Below are 20,845 nucleotides of genomic sequence, written 5' to 3'. Positions count from 1 at the left end.
TTTCTGTTCTTAGTTATTGATAATAGCTAAGCCTATTAATAGGTAATAATTATAATTATTTTAAAACTATAAATTAATGAGGATTCCATTTATTTTAAAGTGGTTTCAGTAGTGGTTAATAAAAAGTTGCCAGTTTTAATGTACAGTAGAATAATAACTGTTTTTATGGCAGAAACTATGGTTATGGTAAATTATTTTTTTTTAAACCCAAAGGCTGTCTTTGAATATTGTTTGTGATGTCTTGTGAAACAATTATTTATTTTTTACTTTTATTTTTTATTTTATTTACCCCACGGTTATTATTTCTTTAACCCAAAGTCTGTCTTTGAATATTGTTTGTGATGTTTATTTTATTTTATTATTCTATTTTTGTATTTTTATTTTTATTTTTAATTTTACATTTACTTTTTTTTTTCTTTATTTGTTTTTTATTTTACTTCACATTATTTAAGTATTTTTCTCCGCTTTGCTCATTTATTCACTTTTTATTTTACTTATTTATATAGTTATTTATTTTTCTTCCATTTCACTATATTTCTGTACGTTGGTTGTGTTCAGCTCGATTTGGTTTGAATATTTCACACGTCTTCCTCCTCGATAATCACCTGCACACGGTTTAAAAAACTGCATTGATCATTTCTTGGTCTTTCAGCATCTACAAAAATAACATAACAGTCCATGAATGCAAAATAGGTGACAGACTCATATCTCCCTCTCCGATATTCATAGCTGCAATGCAAGTTGTGAGTGCCCAGCCAAGTACATTCAGCTTTGAATCAGTCCAGAACGAAGTGTAGAACGAGTCCCTGTTCATAGCGCCTGAGCGCACATGAGCATCTCCCTCTGATCCTGTTTGCATGGCGCGGATGCGTTGAGTGTGAGGGAATGTGACCCAAATGGAATTATTCTTCCATCAAAGGGAAGTATCCATGAATTAGAAATGACCTTGATTGGAGAGGCCCCAGAGACAGAACTCCACAGTTCAAGCAATTTCACACCTGTTCGCTGAATGGCTTTCGAGAGTGATGGAGGCAGTGAGGAAAGGCTGAGAGAGAGGATGAGATGGACTGAAAGAGATGTTGGAGGAGTTTAGAAGTAATGATTAGATATGTATAAATAAAAGCATAGCGTGAAGAAAAAGCCGAAAACTGTATCCTACTTGTCAAATTGTGCATCAGTGTTATGTTAGTGTTATGTACATTTAATCACTTAGCAGACGCTTTTATCCAGAGTGACTTATTATTATTATTATAGCTTTATTAATATTTGGATGTTTAATAATATTTAATGTATTCATTTAAATATTTGATAATATTTATTCATATTAGCTTTTATTTTCATTGTTATATTTTTATATTTAAATTACATTTCAGTAGTATAGTAGTATTTCGTATTTCTTTAAATTATTTGTAATATTTTGGTGTTAAATAATTCAGTTTGGGGTTAAAATAGCTCATTTTGGCCTGCTCACCTCATTAATATAAAAGACTTTAAATTCATCCCTTGGGGCTAAAGGGACCGTTGCTGTGTGGCCCCAGATCTTCCCAAAGTTGGCTATCCCTGTTTTACAAGGCGTGATGTGTGTGCCGTAAGCCTTTGTATTTCAGTTGATCTGTCTTGTGAATGTTGTGTTTGCTTCTCAGCCTGTTGTGTTTCCATCATCTGAAGCACAAATACATTCTTGAAGGATTTCGCCTTCAAAGTCATTTTCAAAGTCTGCGTGTGTCAAAGTAAACAAATAATAGAGCACCTAAGCCCTCAATTCATACATAATTCAACCAAAGCCAACCGTTTTAAGATTACGGATTTCAATCATAGAGGTGAATAAAAATTGTGAATCTTTTTTTTTTGCGAAAGGCAGCTATACATCACATTCCTGCCTCTGCATGTGTACTACAATAAAAAAGGTCACAAGTGAAAGACTTGGCCTTGTACACAAAAGCTGACATGCAAGGCTGGAGAAGCTTTTCATCGCTAAAAGATTAAGATTCAATTCACTTTAATTCAATTTCCAACCTTTTCTCAAGAGCTTAGGACCCAGTGATGTATAAAACACCCTTCTGATAGCTTTCATAATTTGGGAGCTTGTAAAATTATGAACGATCGATGTAATTTCTCATCAGAAACTGCATTTGATGGCTTTGGAATCAGTAGCGTTTTTTCATTAGGCAACTATTTATTTTTTTAGCCCACAGTTGAATGGACCCGAATCTCAAGCTCACTGGAGAGCAGCAAATTTCTTTTTCCCCATTTAATCCTCTACCCACGATGCACCTGGCTTGACACTTCACCACAAACCCTGCCTGCAGATGCTCATTAGAGTGCTTGTGTCGGCTCTGTCCCGATTTTCAATCGCTCAAATCCAATCTTTTGCCAAAAACAATTGCGCAATGATGACGTTAAGTGACACATCTAGACAAATTCACATTTATCATTCTCTTATATTGTGCTAATAAGGCAGATGTCAGACACTGGTGGTTTTATTCAGATTTGACAGCACAGTCTGGTTGGGTTTGTGTTTGTTCTGACGTGTTTTGCCCTTTTGTCTTCCCAGTCTTTTGCCTCCCCCTCAAGAAAAGCGCAACCCAATGCTGTCCTCTTGAGTTTGCTTGTATGTTTGTGAGGGTGTTTTTGCGTTGAATGAGGTTTTAAAAGGCCTCCGTCTGGCTTTGATCCAGGCTTTAACCCAGAGCCCATCGATCGGCCGTTCAGACCGGATTACGGTTAGTCTTCTTCTCAGCCCGAGATGCCTCTATCTGCCTGTCACAAATCACAGGCCTCAAGAGCGCCTTTGAACTGCATCTCCAAAGTGGCATGGTCAGTCGACACCTGTGAGGTGCAGTCGGGCGTCAGTCAGGCAATGAACAAATAGAGCCAGTGAGCTATTTCGGCACCGCATTGCATTATCTATTCATACAATTTGCAGCGCAGGATGTTCAGAGCCGTCAAAGTGCCCGACTAACAAACATAAAACACAGAAGCTGTGTATACATAGTATCTGAAGGCTGTTTTTTTGTGAAGAACAGCATTCGAATCAGAACAACAACTGGTGGCCTATTAGGCTGATGCTCACATTCGGAATTGTGATCCCAAAAAATCTTCTCGTTAACACTTTTTTGTCTCCCTTCATCCTAGAAAAGAGAGGACAACCAGACAGATTCCAGAATCAGTCCTAAGAAGAGTGCAGAGCCTGCCATCGACCTGTTAGGCCTCGGTAAGACATGAATAATTGATTACTCGTCTCATTGCTGATCAGGGAATCTGATATGTCTAAGATAGGCTGGAACAAAAAGACATTTTACACCAAAAAAAATTAAGTGGTGGGAGGTAGTGAAATGGAAGCACAATTTGTGCACTTAAAGGGTTAACATGTGTCATTGACTAATCAAATGGGATTTTACAGACAAATCAATCTTACAGCGTTTACTTTATATGTAGTGATTAGAGGTCGACCGATTCATCGGTTTTGCCGATTAATTTCTGGTGTGTGACTTCTCCGAGAACGCATCGCAGGGCTCTACAGTACGACCATTTCAGTCGCAAATCTGAAGTTTCTTTTTTTAACATTAGTAAACTATGAAATAACTTTAATGATCAATATAATAATTAATATTAATATGTTTATTCATTTACAAAGTATGGTTCAGTACTGCTACTGCTTTTTTTAAAAGAGTAAAGCTCTGTTTTAGTTTTCGTTTACCATTTTAAAAACTATCGGTTGATTAATCGGTATCGGCCAGTGTGGTCCAACCTAGCTATCGGTATCGGTAAAATCCACTATCGGTCGACCTCTAGTAGTGATGTGTGATATATTCATCCTTTTCAGTCATGTGACCTTTCCGCTCATCCACCATATTTATGGCCAACAGCAGGGCAAAGTGTTGGTGGTGAATACAAAAACAAATGAACAGAGATGTTCTCTGAAGGTTTGCGGATTCAATGCATAAATGTGCATCAGTGTTTGGTTTGCTAGAGTCTAGGGTTGTGCTGATAGAAAATTATATCATGTATCGATGATAATCAGAGATATCGACAATAGCTGATGCCATTGATGATTTCAACATGATGTTTGGCTGGTTTTCCCATTAATGTATTATTATTATTATTATTATTATTAACAGTGGCACGGGACGTAGGGTGCTATTGGTACTGCAGCAAAAATAGCAAAAGTGCGCAGTAAAAACCATAATACTGTGAAATATTCAAATGTAAAAATTTGGGATTTTTTTATGTTTTTGAATGAAGCTTGTTATGCTCATCAAGGTTGCATTTTTTAATCAAAATATAGTATAATATAGTAAAATAGTAATTTAGCAAAATATAGTAAAAGCAGAAATATTGTGAAATATTATTATTATTTTCTATTTTAATATATTTTAAAAAATAATTTTACATTTTCAGTTACATTTAAATGACATGTGATGGAAAAGCTGTTACTGGCCATTACTCCAGTCTTCAGTGTCACATGATCCACTAAACTCAAAATTAATATAAATTTTACCGTACATTATAGAGCTGTGATGCCTAAATTCACTTGTAGCATTTAAAATGATTTGTCTTAGTTTTTAATGTTTTATTTTTTTTTAATTTATCTAGAGAAAATGGTATCTCTGTTTATTTTTTCTTTTCTTTTCTTATTATTTGACCAGCAAGTACTCAAGACAACGTGTTGCTGTACACCTAAGCGGCATGTTTTAATGTCTGTGTTAAGGCTTGGATAGTGGAACACACTGACTGCTATTACTGTCTAGATGAAGGTTCAGGGAAGCACACTGCTAGTTCAGTCCTGGTGGTATTGATCAGGCCAGCAACTCGAGCCCTTGAGATGACCAAACACAATTGATGTTATATTACTTTCTGGGAAATGAAAGTTTCTATTTGCTGCCCTGGAGCTTTCCTTTGTCGCTCTGACTTGTTTTTATCACTCTCTCTCTCTCTTATTCGATATTTCTGACTCTCTCAATCTCGATCTGCTACCAAGTTGTCCGTTATGATGAGTGAGAGAGACAGAGAATGGGTGAGAATATATACATTTCCACAAATGTGTGTGTCCTAGGCAAGGAGGTTAGAGTGTTTAGATGAACGTCTTCAGCTGGGGGGCAGTAGGGGTCAGTGCTGATGAACAGAGGCTGGAGATGATGGTTTTGAGATTGAAACATGCGTCTTATTGATGTGTTTTTGCTCAAGGCCCCAGCATCTCTTCCCACCCTTCCATGCCAGCAACAGGCTCCAGCACTGTGTTCAGACAATCAACATTTTTTCTCTCTCTTTTAGGGATGGAACGATTACCGGTTTCACGATAAAATGCCCTGACGGTTAGTATTATCGTTTAAAATTTAATTATCATCAAAACCGTATTTGATTATTGCGATTTTGAAAACTCGCGGTAAATCCTGTCCAGCCAGCATCAGTCTGACGCAGAAGCAGCATGCAGTGTTGTTGTTGTTGTTATTTTTTGCACGAGAGGAAATGGCGGAAGGCAGTGACAGCGCACGGGAGATTTTTCAGCCATCTTTGTTTGTTGATTTTCAAATATAAAACTTATTGAAATGTTTTCAGTGTGTGTATCAGTTCTTTTTGAACATGTTCATGTAATTTGAACAAAACCGTGATAATATTGATAATCGTGATAACTTTGGTCACTATAACCGTGATATGAAATTTTCATACCGTTACATCCCTACTCTCTTTCCATCAGTGTGGCTGTTGATTAAAAATTTATCAAATTACTTGCATCATATGCTTGATTAATCAAATGAAGCACAATTAATCAACAATATATCAATACATTTGCTTTCTGTCTGTGTTAAATTTGTGTTTACACCTGATGTTAACATCCATCCCAGGAGATTCGTTTTAGAACTGTTTAGATCTAGTATTATCTAGTGCTGTCAAATCTATTAATCGCGATTAATCGCATCCAAAATAAAAGTTTGTGTTGTTTGCATAATATATGTGTGTGTGTGTGTGTATATATATATATATATATGTATAAAAAATATACGTATGTCACCAGACTTCTCTCTGGTGGCATACGTCAGACTTCTCCAATCATTTCATCCGCATAAATCCCGCCACTCTTAAAATTGATTGCAAACTTGCATTCAAATCTGCCTCCATTCAATCAACAACCGATAGATAGAACTTCAAGATAGATAGAAGTCTCCTCCTTACATTTTCTCAATAATCGGTTACACTTTGATGTATGTTACAACATGGAAGAAAAGATCTGGCGTTACATTTTTATTACATTGCAACTTTAACATTACAAAAGTCTTTTTAGGCATGCCATTCAACCTGTCCATGTTGACATCTGCCTAATTTGGCTACCTTCCACCAAGTTACATTTGAATTTGCGCAAACGATACTGTAGTTCGATTAGGCACTCAGCCCATTTCATATCTGCATTCTTTTTTATATTTGCATTTAGCTTCATTTTTCCTTACTATTCGTGACTTTATCAGAATAGACCTGGAACCCACCACCACATGAAAACCACTGATTTAGACCACATGTATAGACGCTCGTAAAGCATATCAGATGTTTGTGCACACATAAAGGCCTTTGAAATAGAGTGCAGTGCTTTCCGGATGCTCCGCTCTTTTGCACATCACACTGTACGTGGGTTCTCTAATTTCCTATTCCTATCCTCCTTCTAGTCACACCCCCAGCTCATCAAGCGTCACATCTCTCCTCTTCCCCACTCCCGTTGCTTTTCACTCCAGTTATATTACTTTGAGCTCTTTTATTTTCATGGATTTTATCAGTCATAAAGAGATGGCAGTAGCTCCTGACTGTAACGTGTGAACACAGACGGGGCTCTGATGGAGTCTTTTGACTTTAATGGAATGAGAGAGTGCGTCTGAGCGGCAGGCCGGCGTCGGAGGAGAGCGGACCCTTTTTCTCCAGCGTTGGCGGAGGCGTGTGCAGAGTGTGATTAGATTTCCTGCTCTCTTGGATGGAGTCGATAGATAGCGGGAACAGGAAAAGCAAGCAGAGAAGGAGGTGTGGGCTGCTGCCAGATGAGCACTGCTTTATTTCTCTCTACAGAAACAAAGACTCATGCGAGCAGGTTTAGCCTGGCATTGGTCATCACTGCTGAGTCAATGAGTCACAGATGCGTCTGAATTGTTATGTAAAGAGTATGTACAGCCGCTGTGTCTCTAACATCTGACTTCAGTGGCTCAGAATAGATAAATACAGTGGCCCCGAAAAATATTTGGATGCCACAAGCAAATTAAACATTTCTTAGACATTTTTGGCTTATAACCTGCTGGTCTGCGAAATAGTTGTCCTAGCAGAGTAATCACATAATTTGACAACCAGAGATACTTTGTCTGCATTTTGAACAGTATATGTAGTATTTTATCATTTAAGGCAAGACACTATAGGTCAAAATGGTAACATTTTTAACTAATACATATCACCATACTTTCACCAGTTCGTTAATCACAATACATTAAAACAATTATTTTGTATTACAAGTTTTCTGAAATGTCATATATAAATATGCAAATGATGCTTTATCTAATTAAATATGCACACATTTTCATAAATGTACAGAACACAAATCCTCTGTAAAATCCAGAAGAATATACAGTATATATATATATATATATATAGTAAGAAAACTTTGAAAATTTGGTTTATGTAAGTGGTACTGAAGAGGAGATTTCTTGTTTTAGTGCATGAGAAAATTGTTGTTTTGAGAAAACAGTCATTAAATATATGTATCGTAATTGCAATCTATAGATAGATAGTGTAAATTAAATGTGGAGAGATGACAGAACATCCACAATCCACAAGTCCGAAAGAAGACATGTTAAGGAAGCAAAATAGGCCAAAATCTTCAAATTGACCAGTGCATAAAAACAATGGTTCTGCTTGTGATGTCTTGCTTTAAAATCAACCAAATGTATTATTTTTTGGGGGGGGTTTTTGTAATAAATGTTTTCCTTAAAGTGTGCTTTGGCAGTGGTCTTCAAAACCGTTGACACCGTTTTACATGTTATTCAAGGCAATGAAATATATTTATGTGTGACTCTAAACACTTTCTGGTCACTGTATTTCTTTAAGTTTGGTGTGAAACCAATAAAAATCTATAGTGACTGTTACTCTATATAATGCAGTTGACACTTTGTCCATGTCTGTAATGTCCTTTGGTTCTCTCTCGCTCAGATGCACCCACAGCCAGCTCTGCCAGCAGTGGGGCGGGAACAAGCAGTGCAGCACCAATCAGTGACGACTTGGACATCTTTGGACCAATGGTATCCAACCCTCTGCCCTCAAACACCAACACAAACCAGGTAAATGAGTCCACTAATGGATACATCAATAGCCAAGTGTGTGTGTGTGTGTTCTTGACTCAAAATACCTGCTCTATCCTGTTGTCATGTCAGTCACACCAATTTCTCAGTGCTGGGTAGTTGACAACCATTGACAGCAGTGTCCTGCGGTGTGACATGCTATATGTATTTTTTTCTGTTATATTAGATGTGAATTACGCTATTGCTCAAAAGTTTGAGGTCAGAAAGAATTTTAAGGAAATTAATACCTTTATTGAGCAAGGATTCATTAAATTGATCAAAAGTGACCGTAAACACATTTATGTTCAAATATTTTTTTCTATTTCAAATAATTGCCGTTCTTTTGTAATTTCTATTCATCAAAGATTCCTGGAAAAGAAAATATTACAGTTTCCACAAAAATATTAAGCAGCACGACACTTAATAATGATGAAGATAAGAAAATTTCATCTTTGCCATCACAGAAATAAATAATTTTTAAATATATTAAAATAGATTAGGGTTATTTAAAATTTTAATAATATTTCACAATATTTCTGTTTTTATTTTTGATCGAATAAATGCAACCTTAGTGAGCAATAGGAAACTTTTTCGTAGACATAAAAAAAAAATCTCCTGATCCTTAATGTGGACAGTGGAAGAATATTTATTTTGTAATTTTAAAAATTATTTTGTCACAGTGTGGAACTATTTACATAGCTGCGAATTAACTGGAAATATTTATTGGAAATTGTTAAAAAAGAAAAGATGACCAGCACCTAAAATATACATTTGTGTTATATTTTCATATTTATTTTATCCTGATATGATGATATTAAATAAAAAAAGTAAATGTCAGTGCTATGTCAGCGACCCACAAACCACCTGAACTCATTTGGTACATTTGGTAATTTGTCATGGCATGTGGTGGCTAATGCTAAGCAGACCTTCATAGACCAGTGCGCCTCATTTGTAAGGGAATGGAGGTACAAGTTAAACAAGAAGCATTATTTTTCTTAGGTCACAAAACGTGTCTGTTCCTGCTTGCCCTCATTCAGTCTAAATTCATCTGACTAAGAGAGACAAAGAAAAGGTCAAACCCAATTGTTTTAATTTCCTCCACAAACAACATGATTACATTGTGCCTGTCTAGTTGCGGCTGACAGAATTGATTTGCAGGGTCTCCCTGGCCAAAGGATGCAGCATGAATAATGAGGGATATTAGCATTTATTACAACCCTTCACCGAGAAGAGTGAAGAGGAGAAATGTTTAATAATGTCAAGAGAAGAGAGGGATAAAAGCAGAATCATGTTAAGAGGAGGCAGAGAAGTTTGGCAAATACATGTTAGAGATGCACAATGTATCTGAACCTTAGTGGTTCAAATTTTGGTTTTGTTGGCTCATATTGTGCATTTAATTGTACATCAGCATTTTCCTTATTTTTTACATTTGAATGACCTTTGCTATCATCTAATGCTGATTAACACTGTTAAATGTAGTGTTCAGCAAATTTTTTTCATATATTTAGATAAAATAATGTCGCACTTTGTATCCTTTACCGGGCATTACCAGGTTTTTTTAATGTTGTAATAATTACCCATAGAAATATTATTAACACAGAATAATAATCAACATTAATATTCAGACTACATTTTATTTGTTGAAGGGCAATAAGTGATCTAAATACTGTATAGATGGGCATTGGCCAAAATAATGTTGATAACCACTGATTTACATGTTTATAGCTAATCAGGATGCTGGAAGATCCCAGCATGAGTAGCAATTTGTCTTTGTGAAAGCTAGTCTTCACCTCTGGGATCCACTCTCACTAACCCTACACTGTCTCCACTTTCACCTTTTCTCCCTCGATAGACCTTAGTCAGGGTTGCGCCATGTTGAATTTTTTGGCAGGAATGAAAATGAGGCTGTGAGGCACAGAAGTACAGTGTTTTCGAAAGATCTTACTGTTGTTTAACAATGTACCGATTGTTCAGCTGATGAAACATCTTTCCAAAAGAATTTTCAGTTGACAAAACTCAATAAAACCGTTTTGAAAGTTGTGAGTTTTGAAAAATTCAATATGGCGTCTACCCTGACTAAGGTCCATTCCCATCCTCCTTTTACTCCTGTTTTGGCCATCGTTCTCAGAATAGCTCGAGGAGGATTCTCTTTTTTGATCTTGGAAGCCTGAAGCTTATATATATATATATATATATAGTAAGAAAACTTTGAAAATTTGGTTTATGTAAGTGGTACTGAAGAGGAGATTTCTTGTTTTAGTGCATGAGAAAATTGTTGTTTTGAGAAAACAGTCATTAAATATATGTATCGTAATTGCAATCTATAGATAGATAGTGTAAATTAAATGTGGAGAGATGACAGAACATCCACAATCCACAAGTCCGAAAGAAGACATGTTAAGGAAGCAAAATAGGCCAAAATCTTCAAATTGACCAGTGCATAAAAACAATGGTTCTGCTTGTGATGTCTTGCTTTAAAATCAACCAAATGTATTATTTTTTGGGGGGGGTTTTTGTAATAAATGTTTTCCTTAAAGTGTGCTTTGGCAGTGGTCTTCAAAACCGTTGACACCGTTTTACATGTTATTCAAGGCAATGAAATATATTTATGTGTGACTCTAAACACTTTCTGGTCACTGTATTTCTTTAAGTTTGGTGTGAAACCAATAAAAATCTATAGTGACTGTTACTCTATATAATGCAGTTGACACTTTGTCCATGTCTGTAATGTCCTTTGGTTCTCTCTCGCTCAGATGCACCCACAGCCAGCTCTGCCAGCAGTGGGGCGGGAACAAGCAGTGCAGCACCAATCAGTGACGACTTGGACATCTTTGGACCAATGGTATCCAACCCTCTGCCCTCAAACACCAACACAAACCAGGTAAATGAGTCCACTAATGGATACATCAATAGCCAAGTGTGTGTGTGTGTGTTCTTGACTCAAAATACCTGCTCTATCCTGTTGTCATGTCAGTCACACCAATTTCTCAGTGCTGGGTAGTTGACAACCATTGACAGCAGTCAAGTCAAGTCAAGTCACCTTTATTTATATAGCGCTTTTAACAATACAGATTGTGTCAAAGCAACTGAAAGCGGTGTCCTGCGGTGTGACATGCTATATGTATTTTTTTCTGTTATATTAGATGTGTATTACGCTATTGCTCAAAAGTTTGAGGTCAGAAAGAATTTTAAGGAAATTAATACCTTTATTGAGCAAGGATTCATTAAATTGATCAAAAGTGACCGTAAACACATTTATGTTCAAATATTTTTTTCTATTTCAAATAATTGCCGTTCTTTTGTAATTTCTATTCATCAAAGATTCCTGGAAAAGAAAATATTACAGTTTCCACAAAAATATTAAGCAGCACGACACTTAATAATGATGAAGATAAGAAAATTTCATCTTTGCCATCACAGAAATAAATAATTTTTAAATATATTAAAATAGATTAGGGTTATTTAAAATTTTAATAATATTTCACAATATTTCTGTTTTTATTTTTGATCGAATAAATGCAACCTTAGTGAGCAATAGGAAACTTTTTCGTAGACATAAAAAAAAAATCTCCTGATCCTTAATGTGGACAGTGGAAGAATATTTATTTTGTAATTTTAAAAATTATTTTGTCACAGTGTGGAACTATTTACATAGCTGCGAATTAACTGGAAATATTTATTGGAAATTGTTAAAAAAGAAAAGATGACCAGCACCTAAAATATACATTTGTGTTATATTTTCATATTTATTTTATCCTGATATGATGATATTAAATAAAAAAAGTAAATGTCAGTGCTATGTCAGCGACCCACAAACCACCTGAACTCATTTGGTACATTTGGTAATTTGTCATGGCATGTGGTGGCTAATGCTAAGCAGACCTTCATAGACCAGTGCGCCTCATTTGTAAGGGAATGGAGGTACAAGTTAAACAAGAAGCATTATTTTTCTTAGGTCACAAAACGTGTCTGTTCCTGCTTGCCCTCATTCAGTCTAAATTCATCTGACTAAGAGAGACAAAGAAAAGGTCAAACCCAATTGTTTTAATTTCCTCCACAAACAACATGATTACATTGTGCCTGTCTAGTTGCGGCTGACAGAATTGATTTGCAGGGTCTCCCTGGCCAAAGGATGCAGCATGAATAATGAGGGATATTAGCATTTATTACAACCCTTCACCGAGAAGAGTGAAGAGGAGAAATGTTTAATAATGTCAAGAGAAGAGAGGGATAAAAGCAGAATCATGTTAAGAGGAGGCAGAGAAGTTTGGCAAATACATGTTAGAGATGCACAATGTATCTGAACCTTAGTGGTTCAAATTTTGGTTTTGTTGGCTCATATTGTGCATTTAATTGTACATCAGCATTTTCCTTATTTTTTACATTTGAATGACCTTTGCTATCATCTAATGCTGATTAACACTGTTAAATGTAGTGTTCAGCAAATTTTTTTCATATATTTAGATAAAATAATGTCGCACTTTGTATCCTTTACCGGGCATTACCAGGTTTTTTTAATGTTGTAATAATTACCCATAGAAATATTATTAACACAGAATAATAATCAACATTAATATTCAGACTACATTTTATTTGTTGAAGGGCAATAAGTGATCTAAATACTGTATAGATGGGCATTGGCCAAAATAATGTTGATAACCACTGATTTACATGTTTATAGCTAATCAGGATGCTGGAAGATCCCAGCATGAGTAGCAATTTGTCTTTGTGAAAGCTAGTCTTCACCTCTGGGATCCACTCTCACTAACCCTACACTGTCTCCACTTTCACCTTTTCTCCCTCGATAGACCTTAGTCAGGGTTGCGCCATGTTGAATTTTTTGGCAGGAATGAAAATGAGGCTGTGAGGCACAGAAGTACAGTGTTTTCGAAAGATCTTACTGTTGTTTAACAATGTACCGATTGTTCAGCTGATGAAACATCTTTCCAAAAGAATTTTCAGTTGACAAAACTCAATAAAACCGTTTTGAAAGTTGTGAGTTTTGAAAAATTCAATATGGCGTCTACCCTGACTAAGGTCCATTCCCATCCTCCTTTTACTCCTGTTTTGGCCATCGTTCTCAGAATAGCTCGAGGAGGATTCTCTTTTTTGATCTTGGAAGCCTGAAGCTGAGCTGAAGCCAGAAAAGTCACTTGACAAAAAGCTTTTTCCCCACTTGAATCAATGTTTTATTGAGAGGTGTGTAGAGCCGCTGGACTGACTTGGACTTCTCGAATAATTGATGCCCTCCTACTCTGCTCTAGCCAAGTGGAAATCAGCCCTTCCTACACAATGTACATGTGCATTCTGCGTTCTCATGGGATGCTAATAAAGGAAAAAAAGGAGCTAAAGATAGATCACTTAAGAATAGTAAGCCAATGCTCAGGGCTTCACAAGGCATTCAGTCTCAACAGCATGCTGTCAATCTCTGCTCTTATTCTTCAGCTGAATTGAGCGGCAGTGGGTGTCTGATGAGGGAAGATGGCAGCATTATGCCTTCATTCTTGTTTGTTGTGTCTTTGAGTGGAAGATTTGTCTGAAAGAGCCGCACACTGGCTCTTTAAAGGATTTGGAGGCTTTTCGCATTTCTGAAGATGTCACTTATTGGAATTGGATTGCTTATGTGTGTAAATGAGGATTTGTTTTTCCTCACAGTGATTTTTGGAAGCAAGAGCGACTGCAGGATGTGCACAGAGAAGCCTGACCTCGCCTCCATATCAGTGTTGTTGTTATTAACTAAAACTATTACAAATTTTTTCGTTAGTTAGAAAGCATCTGAAATGAAATCAAGTATAAATATTAAATGGAAAAAAGTAAATGAAAATTAGAAATGCAACTAACTGAAGTACTAAAATGACTAAAACTGAAATAAAAATAAATGAAAGCTAGAATTATTTATAATTACAGTACTATGCAAAAGTCTTAGGCCATTAGTATTTTTACTAACAAAAAATTGTTTTATGCCAGTAATTTATATCTTTTGCTGTAGTGTGTTAGTAGGAAATATTCGTTTACATTTCCAAACATTCAAGACACCTGAAGAACATTATATATATATATATATATGTGTGTGTGTATGTATTAAAAAATGCTAAAAATGAACTTAAACGAAAATGAAAACTGAAAATATAAAAAGTTAAATTTAAAATATTAATAAATACAATAATAGTATAGAAATAATACTAAAATTACACTGTTCCATATCAGCCCAACAGCAACCCATTCACATATTCACATTCACTCTTATGATATATGATATTAATACTTTGATAATTATGATATTAATAATAATTTTAGATCGTAGACATGCATGTTCAGTTGAACACCCAGCATGATACAACAATAAGCATGCAAACTTTTTGGAAAAACAAAAGTGGAGAGGATGAGAAATTAATAGGTGATGAGGGAATGTATGCTGATTTTTTTTTTTTTCTTTTACATGTGGAAACAAGCAGGAGATCTCTGATTGGTTGGCATGAGGGCCTGAATCAGGTCACTCACAGTTCTCCCTAATCCTAAGGGGAGAGAAAGATGAGAGCGCGAGAGACAGTTGGAGCCTTTGATGAGAAACTGCCGGGCTTCCGTATTCTCCATTCTTTCAGTGTGACTCCAGCATGTATGTGCATGTTAATCTGTCCTCACACTTCCTCTTTTCACATCTCATCTACTGCCAGCTTTTATATCACCCCCTGAGACATGCACACGCAGTCTCCTCCGCAGGACTTCCTCCCTGCAGCTTCTATATGAGTGCACAACTGCTAGCCAGTTCTGGTATCCCATGATGCTCAGTTAGCAGCAAATCCCTCCCTATTATTGACATCCTGACCAGCCTGTTTCTCTCCAGCTCCCTAATCAAGCTGTCTGCGCACATAAGGGCTGTGAGAATATCAACATCAACATTTCATGAGCGTTGTGGATGCAGAACGTCTCTGCTCATTTGCATCATGATTATTCGCTATTCACATATTAGACACATGATGTTTATCACTGTTGTGGTTTTTTTTTTAATGTCATTTGAGAAGTTGGTAGCACATTATAATAAAATCCCATTAGTTAACGTTAGTTAATGCATTAACTGACATTAACAATGAGCAATGCATTTGTCACACTACTTAATAATCTTTTTTTGAAGTTAGTTAATAAAAATACAACAGTTCATTGTTAGTTCACATTATCCTCATGTCCATTAAATGATGTTAACAGATGTGGCTGTATTCCAGATTATCATTGATTAATAAAGGGTTTAGGAGTAGTTTTCATTGCTAGTTCAAGTTGACTAATGTTAACAAATGGAACCTTATTGTAAATTGTTTACAATAAGTTTTTATGTGTCTTTTGGCACTGGAGTTTGGGAACCATGATGCAACGATACTGGTTTAGTATCATAAATAAATAAATAAAAGCAATGGTTTTAAATGCTAGAAGTGGATCAAAACATTATATTGTACAGTATAATTAATATTAGTTTTGACGTTTGCCAAGGATTACATTTAACAGTGTTATTTAAATTATTATTGCTTTCAAAGATTAATTTTAAAGTTAAAGAGTGTTAGATGAAAGAAAAGGTGATCTAAATGTAAAAATAGGGTTAATGAGCAAAAACAATTAAATAACCAGTACCAGCCTGTACAAATAACAAGAAAAAAAACTACTTCACTGAAAAAAAACAACAACTTCATGTAGGATTAATTTAAACAAATTTCATAAACCTGAGTGAAAGTATTAAGTAGAAAGATTGAAATAGTATTTTTTTTGTAAAACATCCCTTCAAAAAAATTTAAAAAAATCCCTTCTTACAGTGTTTATGATATTAATATGGTACCAATATATCTCATGCCCCTACCGCGACCCAATTGACCCAAAAATCACACATCTCTCCACTTCCATATCTTGCAGATGATCCTTTTAGCATTTAGCTGCTTATTATCCTTTTAAAATGAGGATTCTGATGTATTACAGGGTTGTTCGAATTCTTGAAACCTCTTTCTGCTCATACATTGATGCAGTCTACCAGACTAGGTCATGTAATTGCAGAAAGGTTTGCTTTACTTAAGTAATTTTGCTTAGTACCATCTGTCAGCTGTTTTCCTGCACTAGTCTCGCCCCAGAATCTGCAACACACAGGATGTATAGTGTGCTGACTCACTAATGAATCATTCAGCTGTTTAAAAGCCATATCTCATCAAAACCCACCATCAGCCCTTTAAGAGCACAGCTATTGATCCACTTGTGCTCTTTTGAGCTCCGTGGGACCTCGCGCTCAACATATGGGCATGCCATGCGCCACACATTCTGCGCTGCATGCGTGCAGCACAGTGCAAAACCACATTGAGCCTCTCAGAGCACATGTAGGTATGTACGCTGTATCTACACACACTAGAGAGCTGCAGTGTAGACAGTCTATGTGTTTCATGTGTGTTTTTTAAGCACAGATGGTTGCTCAGTAGGACTTATGCCTAATGAAAGCTGAGCTAGTTCAGTGTGTACACCTCTACAAAGAGAAAATGCTCTGTGGTGGCCGGTGTGCTGCGGGTCAACTTCTTTATCCAGGTTTTGAATTCAGGCTTTGTTGCTAAAAAAATTTTTCACTTTGCTATATGGATTTGGAACAGCAAAGTCTTTTTGAGACTAAGATAGTCACTGTATATGTTTAAAGAAAATAATAGTATATAGAATATTAGGCTACATTTAGACTGTGGGCAAAAGTGACCCAGATCCATTTTTTCCCCCAATAAGAGTGAACAACATAAATCACATGAAATCAAATTTTTTAGATTCTGATTTGGGCCACGTCTATATGTTGTGCTAAATCAGATACCGGTCGGATATTTTGCAATGCGACCTCAGTCTGAACAGTCATATCGAAATTCATTGTTCTTTTACGTCACTCTAGACGTAACATTTGTCACAATTTTGCACAGTTTTTGCTCAATTTCACTGTTGAAAATAGTTCCAATCAAAGCCACAGCAGAACTGTTGCGTGTCTCTGAGTGGTGTTTTGTTACTGAATGAATCCACGTTTTTGAATGAATTGAGTGAGTCAGTGATTTAGTGAGCCATTCATAAAGACAGTCACTTGCCTCGTTTCTGAATGAACCAGCAGTTTGAACGAATGGGTTGAATGAATGACTAAATGTTAAAGGTTTGGTTTCATAATTAAAAGTATCATCGCATTTCCCCCCACATTTCTTATCTGTAGGTTCAAAAAAATTATTTAAATAATTAATCTTTTAACATTATTTATGCATTTGCAGTTTTGTGGTGTAAATTAATTTATGGCACCTCTCAGCTTCTTTAAACAGTCTGTGTAAATACATCTAATGCCACTTCAGATGCAGCTTCTGTTTCCTCTGCAGTGGAAAGATGGAGTTTGTTGATACTGATTTCATTTGAATGGTAACAACTCCACATTTTCTTATTATTCTAACTGGATTAATTGAAACAATGTAAGAATTTGATGTGAAAGATGGCACGTACATTTAATAAGGGAAAAAATGCCTATTTATAAACATTGTGAGAAATTACATCTGTTTTGTTATATACAGCATTTCTACCTCTTTCCAGTCACATAGTACTTTATTTTGAAAGTTGTTTTGTAATGTTTAGTAATTTATTTTATTATGCAAATAATTTTTTTTTCATAGAAAAAATAAGATTTTTGGCAGGTCACACTTACAAAAAAATCGGAATCGGCCAAGAAAATTGCAATCGGTGCATCTCTAATTTTAATGTCTGCTGCTGAGAAGTGGCCCACTGGCAGACGTATCATCGGGGTTAAGGGCTATTACTACCACCAGTGGCAGAATGTGCATTTGTTTGTCTATGGAGTGTTAAAATTATGGTATTCTGCAATCCAAAGGCTTCTGTTTCCACTCTGATTCTGTCCCGTGTTTGTCCCCGTAGTTAGTCTAATCACCATATACTTGTATATGCCTCCGTCCTCTGCATCTGATTAGAACAACACACCCACATCTGCAAGGGTACAAGGAGGTCTAAAGTACTGTAAGCATGGCGAAGAATGCTTTTTTTTCAGCCGGATGGTTTAGTTGCGTCATCATCTAGCAGGTGCTAAACAGCATCCTTTGGTCCCATGTCTGCCCTACTCATGAAACCTTTAGAAACTGTTATATGATACTATCCCAAGGTTGTAGACGACATTACAGACAAGTGCATGAATGGTTGGTTCTCACAAAGGACTGCCTGAGGACCCGCTGTACTGGAGGATTAACTTATTTCACGCTCCAGCCCTGCACAATGCAAATTCACGCATGTTACCAGCTCTACCTTAGAGCCACAGAGCTTGGAAACACAGCCAATCCACTCGCACGTCTCAGGAAAAGGTGAGGCCGTCGCTTGTGACCACATGCAAATTGTTAGGAAATTTAAAGAACACTTATGCATATTTTAGGATTCAGGGACAGTAAAGCGTCAAGTGTATTAATTTTTCTCTTTACCAGACGGGGTAAGCTGGCCTTAATTGGTCTTGCTTTTTTTCACATTTATAGTGTGTGTATGTATGCGTGTTCTTACTTTTCCAGGACAGCTAATTTTCTTAAAAGTATTCTTGAGGCAGAACGTCCTAGGGTATGCAAGCACGGCATTGGATGTTAAGACTAGCGTCAGAATGCCATCAGGCTTTATTCTCAGGTTTGTCAGGGGAAAATGTAGCTGAAATATTTTTAGATGGAATTAGCTGGAATGAATTTCCTTGTGATGAGTGCCTCTTTTTGTAGCTGATTAATTATTAACTTATAATTAAGTTATACCAATAAATGTGATTTCATTTAATAGCACATAATGTAAAATGAAATGCATTAAAAAAACCGTACACTCACTTCTTCTGTAGGTGAAGCTGGATCACGAATGATTCGCGTGAACATAGACGCATTTATGTAGATCGAGGGCGCAATCTCTTCAAAAACAAACGTAATCCACTGCGTCTTCAGCGGCTCAGATGTTGGGAGTAAATGACGACTGTAATAATGTTCATTATTGCATTCAACAACAGAACACCTCAGTCGCTTGGGAGTCATTCTTGTCTACATCTGCTCTGTGACATCACACAGACAGGCATCTGAGATCGGCTCGATTTAAGAAAGGGGTAAAGATTTGAGCAGATAAAAAAAAAACACTGGGTGGATTTTTATCGTTTTAGGGTGGTTGTATACACACACTGCCAACACACATTTCAGTTCAAACAACCTGTAAAAGTGCATGTAGCATCATATGACCCCTTTAAATTGTTTAATGCATTGACAGCCATTTTCGCAGATACGGCCCAGAAAATAACATCAATGTTTAGTAGAATCGCATGAAGTCCTTACCTATTGAAATGTTAAATTAGTGCTGTAGTGGCTTTTAATACATAAGGTATTTGTGGTCATGTGTGAAGAAGAAAGTGAAATCATGCTGTTTATGCAGTATGTGGGAATGTGACCTGCACTTAATGGCACTATGACTGAAGTCTAGACCAGCCGAGTATCGATCATGGCCGAAGCGAGGCAGTGGATACATTACAGAAGGCTGACTGGAAGCATATAGGTCAGAGTGCTAATGCAGGCTCATATTTCTTCATCTTCTATCTGTAACCACTGTTAACTAACACAGTTAACTGATCCCAGAGCAGCACCGGAGGGACGCACTTCTTCAGAACGTCTGCTGGACCAGTGGAGGTCATGAACACAATACAACCAGAGAATCTCTGCAGCTTGGGGCTGATAGCATTGTTGTTTGTAAGGAAATTCACAGTTTAAGCCAGTGATCCTCAAATCTGGCTCGCGAGATCCACTTTCCTGCAGAGTTTAGCTCTACCCTAATCAAACACACCTGAGTTTGCTAATCAATGTCTTCAGGATCATTAGAAAATCACAGGTAGGTTTGTTTGATTATAGGGTTGGAGCTAAATTGTGCAGGAAAGTGGATCTTGCGAGCCAGATTTGAGGATCACTGGTTTAAGCAATAGAACTACTTTATTGAATTTATGATATTCCATCACACCAACATGTTGTATTATGAGCAATCTATGTTTTTTTTTACTCAATCTGATATTTCGTTTTTTAATAGTTTTGTGACAGTGAATTTTTTGTGCAAATAGTTTATTTTAGTTTATGTATTTGTTTATTTCCCCCCTTCATATTGTTGATTGTGTAGCTGTGTATTCCCCAGATGGCCTCTTGTCTCATCCGCTCTTTCCTGCTGACTGATCCTCAGACTCTGAGCTGCAGTGGGACCTTGGCAGGGTGGCACTGCCAGACTCTGCTCTGGCACATACCCAGCATGCACTCGCTGCTTCGAACAACCATCTTCACCAAATCCAACCTAACACATTTGTGATTTTGAGGCACTTCTGTTCTTTTGTTTCTTCTCTTCTATTTTTTATTTTTTTTGTGCTTGGGTTTTTCTGGTTTCCCAGGCAGAAGGGTGCTGTTGGGGAAACTGGATTAGCCCAGCCCACAGCACCACCAGAGTGCTAATTATCTGTGTGGGGCTGCTAATCAGACAAAGCCTACTCTGTTGCACGTAAAATCTCTCTCTCCCTC

The 20,845-nt window shown here is 36.6% G+C and overlaps 1 protein-coding gene across 1 annotated transcript in view; it reads left to right on the top strand.

Moving 5' to 3' along the window:
* The window catches only part of smap1 (small ArfGAP 1), a 139,822-nt gene that overhangs the window by 108,096 nt on the left and 10,881 nt on the right, over positions 1-20,845 (top strand). The window contains exons 7-8 of the mRNA XM_016522700.1: positions 3,136-3,214; positions 8,179-8,306. Of these exons, the coding sequence (XP_016378186.1) occupies positions 3,136-3,214; positions 8,179-8,306 (207 nt within the window). The remainder of the gene's footprint in view (positions 1-3,135; positions 3,215-8,178; positions 8,307-20,845) is intronic.

Source organism: Sinocyclocheilus rhinocerous, unplaced genomic scaffold, assembly GCF_001515625.1.
Source record: "Sinocyclocheilus rhinocerous isolate Xijiao unplaced genomic scaffold, SAMN03320098_v1.1 scaffold869, whole genome shotgun sequence".
NCBI classification, from domain to species: domain Eukaryota; kingdom Metazoa; phylum Chordata; class Actinopteri; order Cypriniformes; family Cyprinidae; genus Sinocyclocheilus; species Sinocyclocheilus rhinocerous.
This window is presented reverse-complemented; position numbering and strand designations above follow the sequence as displayed.